At 46.1% G+C, this 18,560-nt stretch overlaps 1 protein-coding gene across 2 annotated transcripts in view; it reads right to left on the bottom strand.

Moving 5' to 3' along the window:
- Nucleotides 1-5,787: 5,787 nt before the first annotated feature.
- The window catches only part of Pxdc1 (PX domain containing 1), a 27,213-nt gene continuing 14,440 nt past the window's right edge, over nt 5,788-18,560 (bottom strand). Inside the window, exons 2-6 of one of the 2 annotated variants that reach the window (XM_028763309.1) lie at nt 16,843-16,934; nt 15,882-15,999; nt 15,287-15,346; nt 8,861-8,972; nt 5,788-6,831 (exon numbers count right to left, since the gene is read on the bottom strand). In XM_028763309.1, coding sequence (XP_028619142.1) covers nt 6,714-6,831; nt 8,861-8,972; nt 15,287-15,346; nt 15,882-15,999; nt 16,843-16,934 — 500 coding nt within the window. In that variant the 3' untranslated portion in view covers nt 5,788-6,713. The remainder of the gene's footprint in view (nt 6,832-8,860; nt 8,973-15,286; nt 15,347-15,881; nt 16,000-16,842; nt 16,935-18,560) is intronic. The other variant, XM_028763310.1, reaches the window with a different exon arrangement.

Genomic DNA, 18,560 nt, shown 5'->3' with positions numbered 1-18,560 from the left:
ACGGCATGTTGCCCACCACGAGGCTCGTTCTCACCATGCATGCACCCAGAAACAACAATTGAAATCCTGAGGGAAAAAAAAAAGAAACCAAAACCAAACAACAACAACAAAAAACCTTTCCTTTATATGTTTATGTTGGCTGTTTTGTCACAGTGCTACAAATGACTAACACACCATGCATACTTTTGGATTAGGAGTAAAATTTAACATGTGTGAGAAAAGTGCTTTGATGTGCCTATAGAGCGAAAGCTTCCAGACTTCTTTATTGATCACAAATGACAAGTTATACAGTCACAGGGGACTTCTAGCTGCTGCTTAAGTATATTACTTGTTTAATATTTACATAACATTACTAGATTGGCTGACCATGATAGCACACACCTGTAATTTCAGTACTTAGAAATTTAAGGCAAGAGAATTATAAGTTAGAGGCCAGCCTGGGCTATACAGAGAGAAACTCCATTCCAAAAACCCAAAGGACTGAGGTTAATACTCATCGCTAGACCACCTGCCTAATGTGCAAGGCCCCAGGTCTGATTCTCAGTACAGAAAATTTTCACATATATGTGATGGTTACATTAGAAACTAACTGAGCAATGTTTGTGAGGGGTGGGGTGGGGCCAAGAATGCTGAAACCTCCTTATTCTAATTTTTGGACCATTACAATAAATCACCCATTCAAATAAGAAAAATTTTAAAAAGCAGCTATATGGAACCCTATACCCTGTGCAAGGAGTAGATTTTATCATAAAGCATATAGACATGCTATACTTTGTGTTTTTTTGATATCTCCTAATTATGGTAAAACCAGATGCCCTCATGGACCAGGTTCATAGAGTCAGGTGTATAATAAATATATTCTCTAGTTTCTATATTTGACGTCTTGGTATCTTGGGGATACTCTGACTTAGACTGTTTCCTTTGGATTAGCCAGTTCTTAGAGATCCATAATAAGGACTCAGTAATTCAGAGGTATGCTCTGAGCTTCCTCCTTTACTGGCTTTCACATTCTGGGGCACTACCCACAGGCCCTAGTCAGCCTGAGCCCAGATACCAACAACTAGGGTTGGTCTTCTGGCCCTGAAATCATTAAATTGCCTATGTTTTCTGCCTCTCCCCATGCCCTACCTGGTCCTTCCCATGGAAGCCACACTGAAGGCTCTTGCTAGGTATGCTCCTAGGGCTCTCTTATGTAGTTTCCATGACATGTGCCTCTCCACTTGGGATCTACACAGATAACAAACTATCCCTTCAGTGGTTGTCACCTCCTGATCTATTGGCCTGACCATGCCAACATAATAATAAAATCTACACTTAAAAATATAGTAAGGATATAATACTGGTCTGCAATCAGTATATGAGGTGTGTTAGCTGTAGATATAGGGCAACAAAAAAAAATCAGTGACAGAATGTCCTCTGAAGTGAAAGCCAAGAATGTCACCTCTCCCCAGGAAGAGGAGGCAATGAAGGTCAGGATATGAGCGGGTCCCTGCAAGTGTAATACAGGAAAGTAAACTTCAAGAAGAGATAAGACTGAAAACCCAGTGCAGACTGACTTTGTCAACCTGCATCAGACTTCAAGGAGTTGAATGCCGGACAGTTGGTTCATTGTCAGCATATTTAAAACAGTACAATTTGGGAAATGGTTTCCAGGCAACAATCAGTCCAATCACTCTAATTCCGGGTGCACCATAAAGTTTGAAGTGTGACTACATAGAAACTCTTGTACAAAGTGCATGTGACCACGAGGCTGGGTTCTAAAAGGCCTAGAATCTAGTGTGGTCTCTGACTGAGTATAGAGGTCTGCAAGCCACAAATACATGTGCTGAGCTCCTGTAAGGATGGGTAACGGTCTAGGGAGGGAAGAGTCTGGGATAATCATTCCAGGAAATTTGGGTGATGTCTGTCTCTACAGCAAAAGGTTGGGGAGGTCTGCCTCCGCAAACAGTAAAATGGTCACTGAGTCATTAAGAAAATCCAGTTTTCTTTCTCCACACCCTCGCCAGCATCTACTATCACCTGAGTTTTTAATCTTAGCCATTCTGACTGGTGTGAGATGGAATCTCAGGGTTGTTTTGATTTGCATTTCCCTGACGACTAAGGATGCCGAGCATTTCTTTAGGTGCTTCTCGGCCATTCGAGTTTCTTCTGTTGAAAATTCTTTGTTAAGCTCTATACCCCATTTTTTAATAGGGTAATTTGGTTGCCTGGAGTCTAATTTCTTGAGTTCTTTGTATATATTGGATATTAGCCCTCTATCAGATGAAGGATTGGTAAAGATCTTTTCCCAATTTGTTGGTTGTCGTTTTGTCTCCATTGTTGGTGGGACTGCAAGATGGTGCAACCACTTTGGAAATCAGTGTGGCGGTTCCTCAGAAAATTGGACATAGCATTACCCGAGGATCCAGCTATACCACTCCTAGGCATATACCCAGAAGGTGCTCGAACATATAATAAGGACATATGCTCAACTATGTTCATAGCAGCCTTATTTATAATAGCCAGGAGCTGGAAAGAACCCAGATGTCCTTCAACTGAGGAATGGATTAAAAAAATGTGGTATATTTACACAATGGAGTATTACTCAGCTATTAAAAACAATGAATTTGAGAGGTTCCTAGGTAAATGGATGGAACTAGAAATTATCATACTGAGTGAGGTAAGCCAATCACAAAAGAACACACATGGTATTCACTCACTGATTATTGGATATTAGCCCAGAACCTTAAAATGCCCAAGATGCAACTCACAGGCCACATGAAGTCCATAAAGAATGAAGACCAAGTGGGGGTGATTCGGTCCTTCTTAGAAGGAGCAACAAAATACTCAAGGGAGCAAATATGGAGACAAAGCGAGGGACAAAAACTGAAGGAGGGGCCGTCTGAAGACCTTTCCACCTGAGTATCCATCCCATGTGCAGTCACCAAAGGTAGATGCTGATGTGGAAGTCAGGAAGTGCATGCTGATAAGAGCCTGATATGGATGTCTCCTCAGAGGTCTTCAAGAGTCTGACATATTCAGAGGCAGATGCTCACAACTAGCCATTGAAGTGATCATGGGGTTCTCAATGGAGGAGTTAGAGTGAAGACTGAAGGAGCTGAAAGGATTTGTGGCACCATGAGGAGAGCAACAATACCAACCAACCACAGCTCCCAGGGTCTAAACCACCAGCCTGGGAGCACTTATGGAGGGATCCAGGGCCTTAGCTGAATATATAAGAGTGGAGGGCCCTGCTGGGCACAGGTGGAAGATGAGATCCTTGACCTCATGAAGGCTGGACGCCCCAGGGGGTGGGAGTTTTGAGGGTGGGGAGGTGGGAGTGGGGGGGTAGATAGAGGTTACATCCACAAAGAAGAAGAAGGAGGTGTGAGGGGATTGGGGGTTCCTGGGTGGGTGGGGGATGGGGTAAGGGGACAACATATGAAATGTAAATAAAACATCCAATAAAAAAATTAAAAAAAAAAAAAAAAAAGAAAATCCAGTTTTCTGGATGGAATGCAGGTATGTGATTTTTATCTCCTCTGTTGAGACAGTCTGCGTTATTAACATTCCTGTTTTTCTTAGTGCTTCTCTGTGAGTACGAGGCCTTTGTGCCTCAAACAAAGATACATGGCTCAAGGAAAGGTGGCCAGAAATATCCCTGTAAGAATGTGCTCTCTAGGTGAGAACTGTGTGCATCTGATGAACCCATGGTTCACTGAATGACCAGGTGTGGTAAGTGTGTGTACAAGTCTGCTCTTCAAGGAGGGCATGCTCTACAGAGTATGTGAATTCTGTGTGCAGTGATCGGAGGATACATCCTGTTTGTTGATTATCATATTTTGCATTTTTACTTCATGTAAGCCTCATAGGAGAAAAGCAGCATTTATTTGCAAGCAAAAAGGGAAGGATCCTTTGGCCTGTGAATAGCATGTGCCAAAGGTTCTTTTCCAATTTAGTTGACTTAAATGATCTTACTGACCAAGTCATCTTGAATTACGCACTACTTAGTAAATGTTTGTCTACGGTGAATAGGACCCAGAAGAGCAGCTAGCACACAATTTGAGTAACAGGGGAATGCTTAGACCAGCATGGTCCTTTGGCTGCCTGAACAGGGGAAGGAAAGTGGTCACCCAGGAAGCAGGAGAAGCAGGTCTCTGGACGATGGTGATGGGAGTATGCATCTCACACTTGAAACTGCCCCTTGGCCATTCTCAGAATTGACCACTTAGAGGCTGCAAATTCTCTTTTACTTGGTCAAGTTTCTTGTCCTTGTTTTGTGCCCACATTCACAATTGGGATCTTTCACCAAAGAAGTCAGACTTTTTCTCTACATTGATTGGATAGTACTGTACCACACTAAACAGCAGCAGTGGCTTCCTGTGTATGTTAACAAGCTCTTTGCCCACCACATCTGTCATCCTACACCCCCAGTGGGGGTGCCGAGTGTCAGTAACCATGCATCACACTGTAAGGACTATCCATCTGCAACCCCAGAACTCAGCAGCTTGAGGAAGGAGGACTTTGAATCCATGCCAGCCAGAACTTGTCTCAAAAAAAAAAAAAAAACAATTAAAGAAATATTCACTTATATTTTAGACTTTTTCTTTCTGGGGAGGTGGTTATAGGGGAGAGCTGAGACAGAGTCTTGTGTATCATAAGATGTCATTAAATTCCATACGGACCCAAAAATGACTTTGAGTTGATTCTGCTACTTCTATTTCACAAGAGTGGAGATTAAAAACCTACCATGTGCTACCATGCTTGGGTTTACATGGTGCTGGGGACTGAACCCAGGACTTAGTACATGATAGGTTAAGTATTGTACAACAACCCCACAACCCCTTCCCTACCTTATGATTCTTTGCAATGTGGAAACCTGAAAAACTGGTTTTGTAATGCAGTTTTCCACAAAAAAACAGAGAATGGGCTATTTTGATAGGACAAACCCGTGGAGATATTTGGCCTGTATTTTAGAGACACTTCCTCAGGGGAAACCTGAAAGAGGCTGAGACACTAAACTCACTGTGTGACGGAGAACTGGCCGGAGCCAATAGTTGGAGCAGAGGAGAAAAGATCACTGGCCGAATGCTGGTTTGAGAAGTGTGTCTGTAGAACGTGATCAATGGAGATCAGACACATCCAAATGAGCCCTGAAATATGGATTGGAATTAACTGAACACACTGGCTTGTTTGGTTGGTTTTGCTTTTGTTTTCATTTTTTGAGACACAGTCTTACTATGTAGACCAGGCTGGTCCTGGACTCAGAAAGATCTCCGTGTCTCTGCCTCCTTAGTGCTGGGATGGAAGGCATGCGTGTGCAACCACAAACATTGGCTTCAATGTTAACTGCTAAGGGAAACTATCTTTGTACTGATCTTAATTTGGTAGTAAGACAAGGAAGATTACTGGTTGACCCCAGTCAGTGCTTCAGGAGCAATTATGAAAAGCAGGATGCGTTAAGTTGGACACAGTTGGAAGGCAAAATCCACGGAAATCCCGTTTGTATTGTAGCTTCTAGGTCACCACAGACACTTCCTGTGACCGCCAAAGAGGACAGCAAAGAAGGGGAAACCCCTGAGTCCAAAGAAGGCAAGCCCATTGTCTGGTTTGAATAGTTCGCCCCCTGGGGTGAGAACACATTTCCTAAACACTAGTGTGTCAAGAAGAGTGCTAAACCAGGTCTCAGGATGGAGGCATGGAGGCGGGGTGGAGCCGGGGTTGAGGGTCATCATCTACCATCTTTCTTGTCCCTAGGTAGGGGATAAAACGGACCACATCTTTTTTTATGCAAACATCCTCACTAGATCAAAGTAGAACAATAGATTTTATTTAATTAAAATAGATTAAAAACAGACTGTGTAAAAGAATTAGAATTTTTCAATAATTTACTATTATTTACATTAGCAAGTGCTGGTCGTTAGTAGACACAGTGAGGACATGAGCTTGCAGGACCCAGACCTTTTTGGTCCAAGCTGTAAGCTTCCCTTCCTCCCCATCCCTTCCTTTCTGATTCATCCTGGCACTTATGCCATTGAGCTCACCAGGGGAGGGACTTCGAGCACCTTAGGCAGTGGTGACCCCATCACAGCCTAGCAGAAGAACTGACAGGAGGTGGCAGAGAGGAGGGAGTGCTCCTCTTTGGAAGAAAACTCTACACCAGGTTCATAAGCACAGGACAATGAATGCTCTCAACTCCCTGAAGCCAGCAATCTTCTCCAGGCTTGAAAACGCTCATTCCAGCTCACTCCAAACCCAGTTTCCAGGGAGAAGATGTAAAAAAAAAAAAAAGCCACACATCCTTCTCAGGGAAATCCTGAGTCACTTAATATTCCCTGCCCACAAGGTCCAGAACTTGGTAACGTATTCAAAATCCTCTTGAAATAATGCTTTGTGCCTTTGACACACAAGAGAAAAGTAGGGAGTCAGGGCCATGTGACCAAGAGGAATGCTCTCCAAATCCCCAAGTCAGCAGTGAGACAAGAGGAAGTATAGCCGACAGGAATAGTGTGTCCCAGAAGAGGCAGGCTGGAGGTTGGTGGGGCTGAGTGCAGGTAGATGGCCCCTCAGAGCTGCCTGTGGTCATCAAGATCCCTTGCACCTCTGCTTTCTAGACACCCAGGCCCCTCGGAGGGAGGCCCAGGCTGACCAGAGGCTTTGGCCTTTGGGTGCGCACAGGACAGCATGAGGTCATGCAGTCAAGAATGGAGGCAGAGAAGGCCCGATGGAGAGGTTCAGTCCAAAATGTCTGTCTCAAATGGAACCAGATGGTAATAGGACAAGTTGGTGACATAAGCTGCTGGGTCATCACCATCTTCCAGCTCTGAGGTGAAATCACCACCATTTTCAAACCTGAAAGAGACGACAGAGGTGAAGGCCATCATATTGTAGTACCCCAGCTTGAAGAAAGAGGGGACAAGAGGTAGCTGGTGCAGTGCAAGGAAACTGGGGGCTCCAGGCTCTATGGAAGGGGACAAGTGAGATCAACGAGATGAGGTCCTTTCCAGGCCTGCAGCAGGCACGTGGGAAGAACCATGAACACACAAATTGTTTAAAATGGGTGGTACCGCCCAAGCAATGCTTCTGAGCTTTGCCGTCTTTCTGATTACTTTCTGTATCTGTAAGGTAGCGGGGCCTTCATGCTCCCTTAATTCACAGTGATATTCTGGCTCCTGCTTTGTGCCAGGCCCTGTGTCAGCTTATAGATCAACAGTGGACAGGCGGGGGTGATGTGTCCTTAGGAGCTTGCAAGGACACCAGGGAGGGACACTACAAGAGGGTCCCTATGGTCATGGAGGCAGGCTGTACCTGGTGGCCAAGCCTGGTTTGACCCAGGATGACTCAAGCTCTGAAGGATGAAAGTTGTATAGGTTTGGGAAGCTTACATAGTGTGCACACAGGGCTGTCCTGAACTTCCCAGTGACCCACTCTGCCTTCATCACCTCCCCTCAGACCAGAGGATGTCCTGAAGATGGATGAAAGTAACTGGAGGAAGAACCACCAAAGGCCTTGGGACCAGCACTGCCAGGGTTCCTGTGGACCCTGCTGCTCGATTCCCTCAGTGCCCACTCACTAGTGCCCATCTTCCTTCTGGGTCAAATTTGGATGTTCTCTGCAGAGACTGCATTGCACTCCACTGCCTGACAGCCGCTACTCCCAGCTGAGGGCCACATGGTAAGCATCAAGTGCTACCAGCCTTCCAATCTCTGAGTGTTGAACAGCCTGCTGTCAGGGACACTGATGCACATTCTGGGGTATTGTTACCAGGAATAATGACAAAACTTTCATAGAGGATATGAAAGAAGAGGCTTGCATAATAATATAGTGAGGAACTGTGTTGACAGAGCAATCCCCTGGCCTGCCTGGCCTCTAGGCATGCCTGACCAAGATACTGTGGGATGCTGCAATCACCACATGTGGTTTCTCGGGGACCTCTGACTGGCAGGAATAGCACTGTGGTGCACACTGAATGACTGTTAACAGAAGGAAAGCCCTCCAGCTTTGTGTGATACATCATGGTAAAGGAGTCAGATGGAGACCTTTTCCCATCACCAGTTGCTACAGGGCCTATATCTGCCTCCAGGGCATTCCCAGGGACCCCCTTTCTGTCACCAGGAACACCTAGCAACAAAGCCAGATCTCCCGACTGGCAGGACCCAAGCTGCTCCTGCTGGCCTCTAGGTGGCAGGCTCTCTACAGTACATTCTGGTCAGAAGTTTCATTGCAGAGGAAGGTAGAATGCAGGCAACAGTAGCTTTTGGCTGTCTAGCCATCAGTAATCAAAGCTCCTCAGCTATTAAAGACTAGGGTTCTAATGGATCACCCATCAACTTGTGAGATAAACGTATGTGTCAAAGTCCCAGTCCAGGAAGTGTGGAGGTGTGTGGTTCCTGGATTCTGAACCAGAAGATAGTGTTTCACACCTCAGAGCCGACACAAACTAGATCCTGGAGTTTTGTAACTTCTGAATGGCCCTCATATCTAGTGACTAGGTGACTATTCCTCTCCTAGATCAATTAACGAACCTCTCCACAGACTATGAGACAAACTTTTAAAATAAGAACGCCCAAACTGGCAGAGTCTGCTGCTGTTCTCAACCTGTGGCTCACGACCCCTTTGGGAGTCTTTGGGAGTCTTTTGGGAGTGACTCTTTCACAGGGGTTGAATATCAGATATCCTACATAACAGTCTCAAAATTACAGTTATGATGTAGCAATGAAAATAATATGCTGGTTGGAGTCAAGAGTATCTGTATTAAACATGAAGAACTGTATTAAAGGGTTGCAGCATTGAGAAGCTCGAAAGTCACTGCTGTAAAGCATTGTACACACTACCAGTTTCCGACCCCTTGTATGAAAACCCATTAGAGAAGTGCACTCACAGATGCTCTGTGGAATCCGAATCCAGGAGCTGGTCCTTCCCGTTGGGTATACTGTGGTCAATGACTATTGTTTCGGTGTTTGCCAAACAAAATCCATTGGACCTCATGATTTCTGAAAACCAAAGCCATGAGATAAGTATTCCGGAAACGTCAGTACTTGAGGTTAGAGTATCAGGATTTATCATAGATCGACTGCTCTCAGCCTGAGCCAGAGACGTTTCTCTTTGTGGTGCGCGGTTATCAATGCAAACTTGTAATTGAACACAGTGCTGAGGATTCGTGACTGCTAAGTGCTTAGGCCTACACAGGACATCTATAGTCTCCCCTTCCGAGGCTCAGGGGGCATTGTGGAAGAGAGGGCAGGGGGGATTGTGGAAGAGAGGGCAGAGGGAATGGAAGAGGTGGTGGTGGAGGAGGAGGGCTGTGAATTGCTGTCTTCTGGACTTGACATAGCCATTGTACCCAGAAACTCACAGTAATAGTGTCTACTGCACATGGCTGGGCCCAGTGACATCTGTCATGGACTTATAAGGTCCCATCTTCTCCTGAGGAGCTACCAGTAGTTAATGGGGACTATGGAAGGGGAAGTAACATTCCTCAGCAGTGGAGACACAGTCAAGTTGCCCTTGCTCAATAAATAACCTCCTACCCATGGTCAAGACAGCTATAATGCATCATTAAAAAAATAAAATAAAAAGGCATGAAAATAAGACGGCGAACTTGGAAACAGAAGGGTGTGTGTGTGTGTGTAGGAAATCATAAAATAAAATTTTAGAACTGAAGTTTATATCAGTCTCCCTCTTCTCCATCACCCACTCTTCCCAGCTCTCTCCTGATGCCCAGAAAATCCCTCTAGTGTTTAGACAGGCAGACCAAGGTGCTGACACCAATACCACAGGAACAGTGTGTCTCTCCCTGAAGCTTGATCCACTGGTATCTGCCTCTGGTATCTGAGCACTTCCACCTGTTCCCTGCCCATGAGTTCACAGTGGAGGATGGAGGGAAGTAGACAGAGTCTGAGGCAGGCTCTATCCACCATTGCGACATGTGACATCACACCATTTCCCTGACCTTTCTGAGCTCTAGCCTGTGGCTGAGACAGGGCTGACAGAATCTGCATCCTAGATGGTGCTAAGCATCGGATGAGATTAGATTGCATTTTAAATGAGCGGCTCACTGACTTTGCGTCATGAAATTGTATATATACATTAATATTTTCCCCCAATAAACACAGATGTGGGTACTTTAGAAAAATCAACAAACAAAAGCAGCTCTCTGTGTCTACACTGGCGGTTTGTTTACATGGGCTCTCCTAGGGCTAAAAGAGCTGAAGGGGAGGACTGGTGGCTGGCACGAAGCTAGAAGCTTACATTGCAGTCTTGTGGCCTTGGGACTCTTCTCCTTCATGGAAAACCTTCAAGTTTGTATTGAGAATGTCCAAGAATTTACTAGCATCCCATGGTGTCCTGGATCCCATCACAGCAAGCAAGCATCCATTTAGTTTCAGACACCCTCTTTAAACATCAAAACCCATGATGTTGGAATCTCTAATGCAAACCGGGGTGGTGTGTCTAGACTTTCCACCCATCCTCCCTCTGGGCTTTAAATCATCTTTAGATCACTTATAATACCTGATGCAATGCACATGATATGTAAATCATTGTTATAGTGACGGAGGAGAAAGGGTTACACATGATCAGTAGACACAGTACTTTTCCCAGTACTTTGGCCTGTGCTTGGTTGAATCCAGACTCTGGACCCACAGACATAAAGAGCTGACTGTTTAAGAACCTAGTGAGGTTTGGCTCTCTTCCTTTTAACCCACTATAGCCTTGACAGTTCAGAAGGAACTGAGTCTCTCTCCTTTCCCTCAGGAGATCATCAGGCTTGCTGCCATCTTGAATCCTCCCCTCTCTGTAAGTCTCACTCATCTCCAGTCTTTGGCTTTCAGGCAGCTGAGCTCCACGCTCAGGACCACCTCTGAAGTCCTCTCCAGCAAGGCTCTTGGCCTAAAAGACACACTTAATACATATCCCACATTCTGGGTATGTTTCATCCACAAGATCGCATCTTCATGTTAGAGACACAGCTGACTTTAGCCTTTCCTCTTCTACAGGCCTACACAGCCAACAAGAGCATCTCTCCCTATCCTAAGGGTTACTAGATATCAGATGCTTTTGTGTCTAAAGGATCATCTTAGCCCTCTACCCAGCAGACCACAGTTTAATTATTCCTGAGTATATAAATTTGCCTTTTCATGATGAAAATGATCATTTCCTGTGTATTTTTAACCTTCCTAGGCATTTGGTGCTCCATTCTGAGAACTTCTGTCCATATGCAGAGAATTAGGGAACTACCCAGAAAGAAGTAAAGAAAACTAGGTTTCCTCTTCACTCTCGCAAAACGACTATTCATCAGTTTGCTAAGTACTTGCTGAAATGCATGTCTGGTTTCCTGGAGAAGGAGCTAGCATGTGACATGTGTCTCTTGCAGCACATTTTCTCAGTCAGTCACACTCATGGGATATCAACTCTGACTCCTTCCCCTGCCTTCTTTCCTGCTCCTCCACCCAGTAGTGTACAGCACTAGGGAGGGACTCAGCAAAACATAAGTAAGGAGTCTGGGAACTCGGGTCAGCTACATTTCTGTGTACAAAGAGCAAAGGGAAGATGCTCAGGTAGTGAGCTGTCAGACTGAAAATCACTGAACCCCACACAAGTTCCGATTCTCTTGCCTCCCCAATCAGAGGGTGTGGCAGCAGAGAGTCATTTTCTTTACTGTTCTTATTAACTCTGACCCAAATCTGTCTGTCTGAGGAAGTGCAGCAAGCCCCAGTACAGCCTCCACACTGCTAACTGACAACCCACATCTCCTTCTCCCCCCTACCAAGGGAATCTGGGATGGGAAAGGAATCTTGGGATGCAAGTCACTTCTGTACAAACTCCTGAAGCTATGGGCATGCCTAATCTTTGCTAAATGTGAACCGCAGAGTCAAGGATGTGGAATCTTTACTGGTCCTTCCAGAATAGATTTTGGAACAAGTCACTCCTTAGAAGTCTATGGCAAAGAGTCTTTGGAAACATTAATGAGATCTAGAGTTCCCAAGGCCAGTTGGGCCCTGAGGACACACTAAAGTACATTGGTTTCCAGTCTCTCAAAGTCCTAGATCCAGGCCACAGAGGGATATTGCTCAAACTGCTGATATTTTACCAAAGATGTCCCCCAGAAGCCCTGGGTTCCTCATGGATCCCCAAGTTACCCTCATCACACTGAGCCTCGAGTCTCAAACTCCTGAACACACAAATGGAGTCTATAAGCCTTCAGTGCATCCACCCCAAACCAGCTTGGAAAGGGATGGCTCACCAAGAAACACGAACACAAAAGCAGGTACCACGACAGGCTCAGAACCTAGCCAGATACACATGGCTCTCCCTATGCCTAAGCTAGCTAAAACTGGAGCTCTGTGACAGTTTATATTTTCATTTCTTCCATTCAACTTAAAAACAATACCTTAAGAAGAGCCATCACTAAAAACCTAAGAAGAGTTATCCAAAATTCACAACAAGGGAAGCCTGAGCTTATCACCTGTCTACCATCAGTTTAAAAATGACCACTTTGCTAACAGTCCTGAAGCAATGCCCTCCCCAGACACCATCTACACACTGAACAACAACCTCCTGAGTGGGAAGTTACTCTTGGATCAGTCTCTACCAGAAGGTGGTGCGGTGACTTGAGTGAGAAATGTCCCCTATAGCCTTGTGTGTCTGAACACCTAATCCCCAGCCAGTCGTGCTGGTTTGGAAGGTTGGGGGATACCTTCAGGAGGGGAGCCTCACTGGACAGAGTCACTTAGGGGTGGGTTTGTAGTTTGATAGCTTGGCCCCATTTCCTGTCCACTCTGCCCCTCGACTACAGATACAATGTGACCAGCTGTCTCACGCCCCCACAACCATGGCTTCCTCCATGCGATGGTCTGTATCCCTTCTTAAACTGGAAGTCAAAATAAATCCTTTCTCCTTTAAGCTGTGTCTGGTCTGGTATTTAGTGACAGTAATGAGGAAAATAACCAACAGGGGTGGTGTTGACCAGGGGTTGGTGCCTTCAGGCTCAGTAAGGCCTCGTTGATGTTCGTATTATGGGACTGTGGACTATAGCGCTGCTGCTAATCCACTGCATTAGTGCGTGCTCACTGACCCCAAGTACAGCTGTTTCTAACTCTGTTCCTGCTACCCGTGCCTGGAGAACAGGTTAGTTCTGCTTGGTTATCCTCTATACAGGGCTCAGCTGCACATTAAACAGGATAATATGTCCGAAGGCTCAACTAATACTAATTATTACCATGACACTTGGTCATGATTTTCCACCTGCTGTCACACAAGAATAATAATTAAGAGACTGAAGAAAATGTTATAATTAAAGAAATATTACAGTGCCTACAGCCCGTTTGTAAACAAACTCAAGATACGAATTCCTCGCATGTCAGTTTAGAACCCACAGCAAAAATCACTAGCTAGTTTAATTTTTTAGGCCACATCCTTAACTCTAGAAGAATTCACAGTACCCAGCCTTCCTCCTTTCTCAGTCCTCCCTGGCATTATATTTTTTTGGTTTGTTCCAACAACAGAACAAAAGCACAAACAATATCCTTTTATTAACTGGATGACTTGTCTATCTCCATAGTAAAAATTGTAGCTAAGATTGAATGGATACTGGATTAAAGAACAAAAAAAAAAATATTTCCTTTCACACCTTGATGGCAACAACCCACTTCTGTGGATGCAACCTATCAGTTCTGCTAGCATAACTAGGTGAAGCTGAGATCTCTGTTCCCTTTGTGCTGCGTAGTCATGGCAGCATCGAAGAAAACTTAAGAGCCGTGTACCCTTAGGTTTGATAAACATTTAGAATAACACAGGAAATGAATGCTTAAGTCTGAGTGCCTATCTTTGCCAAGCCGGCTTAATATTGACAAGAGTCTTCAGTACATCCAGTGCCTGCTGCCATCTGGTGGAGCCCTCATCACCTACAGCCTCAACATCCAAAGAGAAAAGACAGGACACACAAGGCCTGGGCTCCGTAAATCGTAAATCGCCATCCCCAAAGAGGGGAGTCTGTGGTAACTCCATCCCACCTGCCAGCTCTTTGAATGCCAGAGTGCATGTAGAAATCCCCCAAGAGAAGGAGAGAAAGGTCGGTGTGGGTCTGGACCATCAACATCTATTTCTTAAATGGAAAGACTTGGAGAGAATGGCTCAACCTGGTGACCCTTGAGGGTCACAGCACAAACAATTGCTAGAGTCCAGTGGAGGAGACCCAGGATCTGGAGATGATATGATAAGATCAAAATTTATCCATTGTTCAGACAACCCAGACAGACAACCTCACTACATGCAATCAGCTGGATAGAAGGTTCTAGAAGGTGCCGGTTAACAAAGGTCCCCTAGGCCCTTAAACTGCCCGCTTTCCTCTAAGATAACCAGGAAGTTCCTACACAATGAACCACCCAGATGAACCACCCAACCTGTGCACTCACGGTCATGGACTCTCCCACCCCAGGTCCTAGAACCCACACACCCAGTTAGTCCATGCACACAACTGTGATTGACATCTCTGTATGCCAAAGACACAACAGCATCTTCACTCTGTCCCTGCCCGTCTTCCTTCCTCTCCTTCCCTCCCACAGATGGCTCTGAGTGCCTTTTCCATCAGCTGCCCACCAGTCAGAGAGGCAATGATGGACACAGATACCTCTCCCCTCCTTTCCAAGTCAAGGTCTGATGGATCTCCTCTCATGTCCCTCTCTCCTCGTGTAAACGCCAGTGTCACCCTTTAGGCCACCAGCTGATTAACCCTAACCCTTGCCTGGGGAAACCCAGCCCTAGAAGCCATCAGGATAAGCTCTCTTTCCTACAAAGTATTCCTCAGCACCACGGTCCAAAGCTGAACTATAAGTGGTGTATGCCTATAATCTCAATACTGAGGAGGTTGACATATGTGGGGAGGACTGTTGTGAGTTCAAGGCCAGCCTGGGTTACATAGTGAGTTAAAGGTTAGCCTCTTGAAGAAACAAAATGAAACAAAAATACAGTTCTCTGGACAAGTATAGCCAGCTCTTAGGAAAACAGCAAACAGGCCATGGGACTCCTTCCTTCCTATGTAGCTCCTACTGTGGTGACTCCACCTTACAGTGGCTGATTTCCAGTGCTAGAAGGCACAGTACAATGTCAATGCCAACAGCACCGAAGCTAAGAGCTTCCCTAGAGCCAAATTCAACACGGCCTCTCAGGGGCTCCCTCACTTCCACAGGTCAGCCTATGGACTCCAGTCATTACCTCAGAAATGCTTTCCTGGGGCTGGAGAAATGCTCAGCGGTTAAGAATACTTGATGCTCTTCCAGAAGACCCACACTCAGTTCCCAGCACCCACCTGGTGGCTCACAACCGTCTACCACTCCAGTTCTGAGAGCTCCAATGCCTTCTTTAGCCTCTGTGGACACCAGGCACACACATGTAAATATACCATACTACAGACGTGCAGACAAAACACATATACAGACACAACATTAAAATAACAAATATTGTTTAAAGAGAATGCCTCATTAGTATTTTCATCACTATTATACTCTTTCTTAAGTAAATTCTAACTAATATGTCAAATTAACCCCTTTGGAAGTAAGAATGACACACCCTTTAGTCACCAAGCGGAAGGCGCTTACACTGCTTAGTGAGAACTCTGGGATCATTTCTCTGTTCCAGGGAAGTGACCTTCTGGAGCCCAAGGGTGGAGGCTGAGCACCCCTCCCGCAGTGCCATACTGGAAAGGCCTTGCAACCACCACAGCAACTAAGCACTGTCTTCCCACACCTTCATCACAGTCCTCACAGTCCTCCCTCACCTTCACCTCAGTCTCCAATACCTTCACCACAGTCCTCCCTCACCTTCACCACAGTCCTCCCTCACCTTCACCACAGTCCTCCCTCACCTTCACCACAGTCCTCCCTCACCTTCACCGAGGTACTTACCTGATATTTTAACAGGACTTTGAAAGCTGGGTTGGATTTTATGGACATTATCATTTTTTAACACCTGATCCAGAGGCGATCTTTCAAAGAAGGTGAGTACAACCTCAGACCTAGAATACTGGGAATAAACACAGTGGTTACTGATGACGTAAAGCTCTCCACAGCGAGCCCCACGTGTGTGCTGGGGTGGTGTTTCTGCACAGAGGTGACCCCAACTGATGTGACGCTCAGGAGGCTGTCCCGGACCTGTGCAGGGGCTGGTTGATGGCCTATACCCAGTGACTAGATCATCGTAGCTTCTTTGTTTAGAGGTGGCTATAGGCAAGGCCTCTTACTAGGGCGGGTGGCTCTGCAGAATGCTTTACACAAAGCTAGCATAGCACACCCAGCTCCCTCCTTTACTATCTGCTGGGTTGCTTCTATGTGCCCCATTTCCCAGTGAGCAAAACAGAACCTTTAAGAGCTAAGGATTCTGCCTGACCCTCCAGGTTCTTATCTCCTGCATCAAGCTCACAGACTCAGCATACGGAGAAATGTAACTGAACACTGGGCTGCCAGCATGGATGCTGACATTGCCCTTGGCTTCCTATTCTGAACCTAAGCAAGAAGAGAGGGTTCTGAGGGGAGGGAAGAGAGAAAAGGCCACTGCTTCTGGAGAAGCCTCTGTCTCCTCCTGCTTCACACCTCATGGCTCTCCTTCCAACTCTGTCCCCAGGAGAGAAAAGACTCCAGCAGGGACCCCACAGACATTTCCCTTCTCTGAAACTTCCAGGATTTCAGGTGGGAACAAACACTGAGTGAGATGCAGGGAGCTGTCTTTAAGCCTAGTGGTCATGGGCCACTCTGGTCTTTAAGCCTAGTGGTCATGGGCCACTCTGGTCTTTAAGCCTAGTGGTCATGGGCCACTCTGGTCTTTAAGCCTGGTGGTCATGGGCCACTCTGGTCTGTAAGCCCTGCTCACCTTACACGGCATGCTGATGACCGTCTCCAGCAGCCTCTCGACCTCATTGAGCCTGGTCTCTATGTCATGTGCACCCTTGATGGCAAGCAGTCCTAGAACAGAGACAGAAATGGCCATGTCAGTTAGGTGACGTCAGCCTGTGATGAAATATGTAACAGACACACGACAAGTGTCCCTTGATGAAGACACCACCCCAGCTGTCACCTTCCACAGCAAAATGTCCTATTCTTAAGGAAGACACATCTCAGTGTCTCCAGTGAATTCTTGAAACCACGGATAGAGCTGGACCCAAGAAGACAAGGCCTTTTCCATCCTGGTTCAGTCCAAATCACAGCTGTACCCATGGCTGTCGCTCTTGCAGTTTATACTGAGATGGGAAAGCTCCCATGAAATTTCACCTTCACAACTTCATAGACAGATGATACCCTCTACTGTAGACTGTAGACCCCTCTGCCTGCATTTGTGGGTTTTGGTTTCCTCATTTAGGTGCGACTACCCACCTCTTCTCTTGAAGAGGGGCTTCATAGCATCTCTTTGTGTGCCTGAATGGCCAGCATATCTACTCTCCCATTTTATGACCGGGATTAAGCGAAAGTGGGCTTGTAGGATGCTGAGCACTGAGATACCCAAACGTGAGAGACCTGATAGCCAAGACTGCTGCTAATGATTGGCAGTCAGTTGGCACAGACATGTGGAGACCCCAGACAAAGTCTCATCCCAGGAGAGATACGGTGGGACAGATGGCTTAACAATTCATTGTGCTCCTCAGAATGGCACACAATTTGAAACGTAGGAATTGTTTATTTTGAGAACTTTTGACCTAAAAGAATGAGAAACAAAGCCTCAGATAAGGGTGACTTAGTACTTGCTCAGCCTCGGGTGTCAAGAGCTCACCTGTAAGGTCCTGTGCTAACCTTCCCCTGAGAAGCCTATCAGTAATGTATGATTCTGCCACGATCCATGTCACACACAAAAGTGACCGTGGAAGTAGAACAGGGCTGTAAGATCCCCTACAGTGGGACATTCTGGGGCCATGCCACTAACACCTGGACACAGCAGAGCTTAGCCAGAGACCCCTCAGTTGCCACCACTATGACGACTGCACAAGGGGTGGGTGGCCCAGAATCCACTAACCCTAATGACACAGGAAAGGACTCACTCTGCCAATGACAGCTGTCCAGACCACAAGACCTGTGTAAATGGAGCCCATATTTAGGCAAGGCATGTAAATGCAACATTCAGAAGGAAAAATAGATCTCAGGGAAAACCCATGTGGGCATGACTCATGGCCCTCTCCAGGAACCCAAGTGTCAGTACTTGTTATGGGCACCACAGAGTGGTCACCACAGGCTCTGGCGGGCTGATGGGCTGTGCGGTATTTTATTTTTAAAATCTTACAGCTCAAAGCCGTATGTGGAGTTTTCTCCGTCTCCCATGAGTAATGTAAAGGAAAGACTTGTCCCACCAGCTTTCAAGGGACGGAATTAAGAGTGCTTTGTATGCTAGCTTTGGCCCGTACTCTGTATGACCAGAATGGCACAATCCTTATGATCTGTAACAGACCCCCAGAGGGCTTGATCCCAGAACTGTGGTCAGTCCTGAAAAGTTTCTCTCGGGCTCTGTTTTGGTTTTGTTAACAAAGGGTAAAGTGCTAAGGTTTTAGGCAACTGGCCACCTGCATCAACTGACCACCTGCATCAATGACCACCTGCATCAAC

Source organism: Grammomys surdaster, unplaced genomic scaffold, assembly GCF_004785775.1.
Source record: "Grammomys surdaster isolate TR1022 unplaced genomic scaffold, NIH_TR_1.0 137, whole genome shotgun sequence".
NCBI lineage: Eukaryota > Metazoa > Chordata > Mammalia > Rodentia > Muridae > Grammomys > Grammomys surdaster.
The sequence above is the reverse complement of the archived record's forward strand: the minus strand, read 5'-3'. Positions and strand labels throughout refer to the sequence as shown.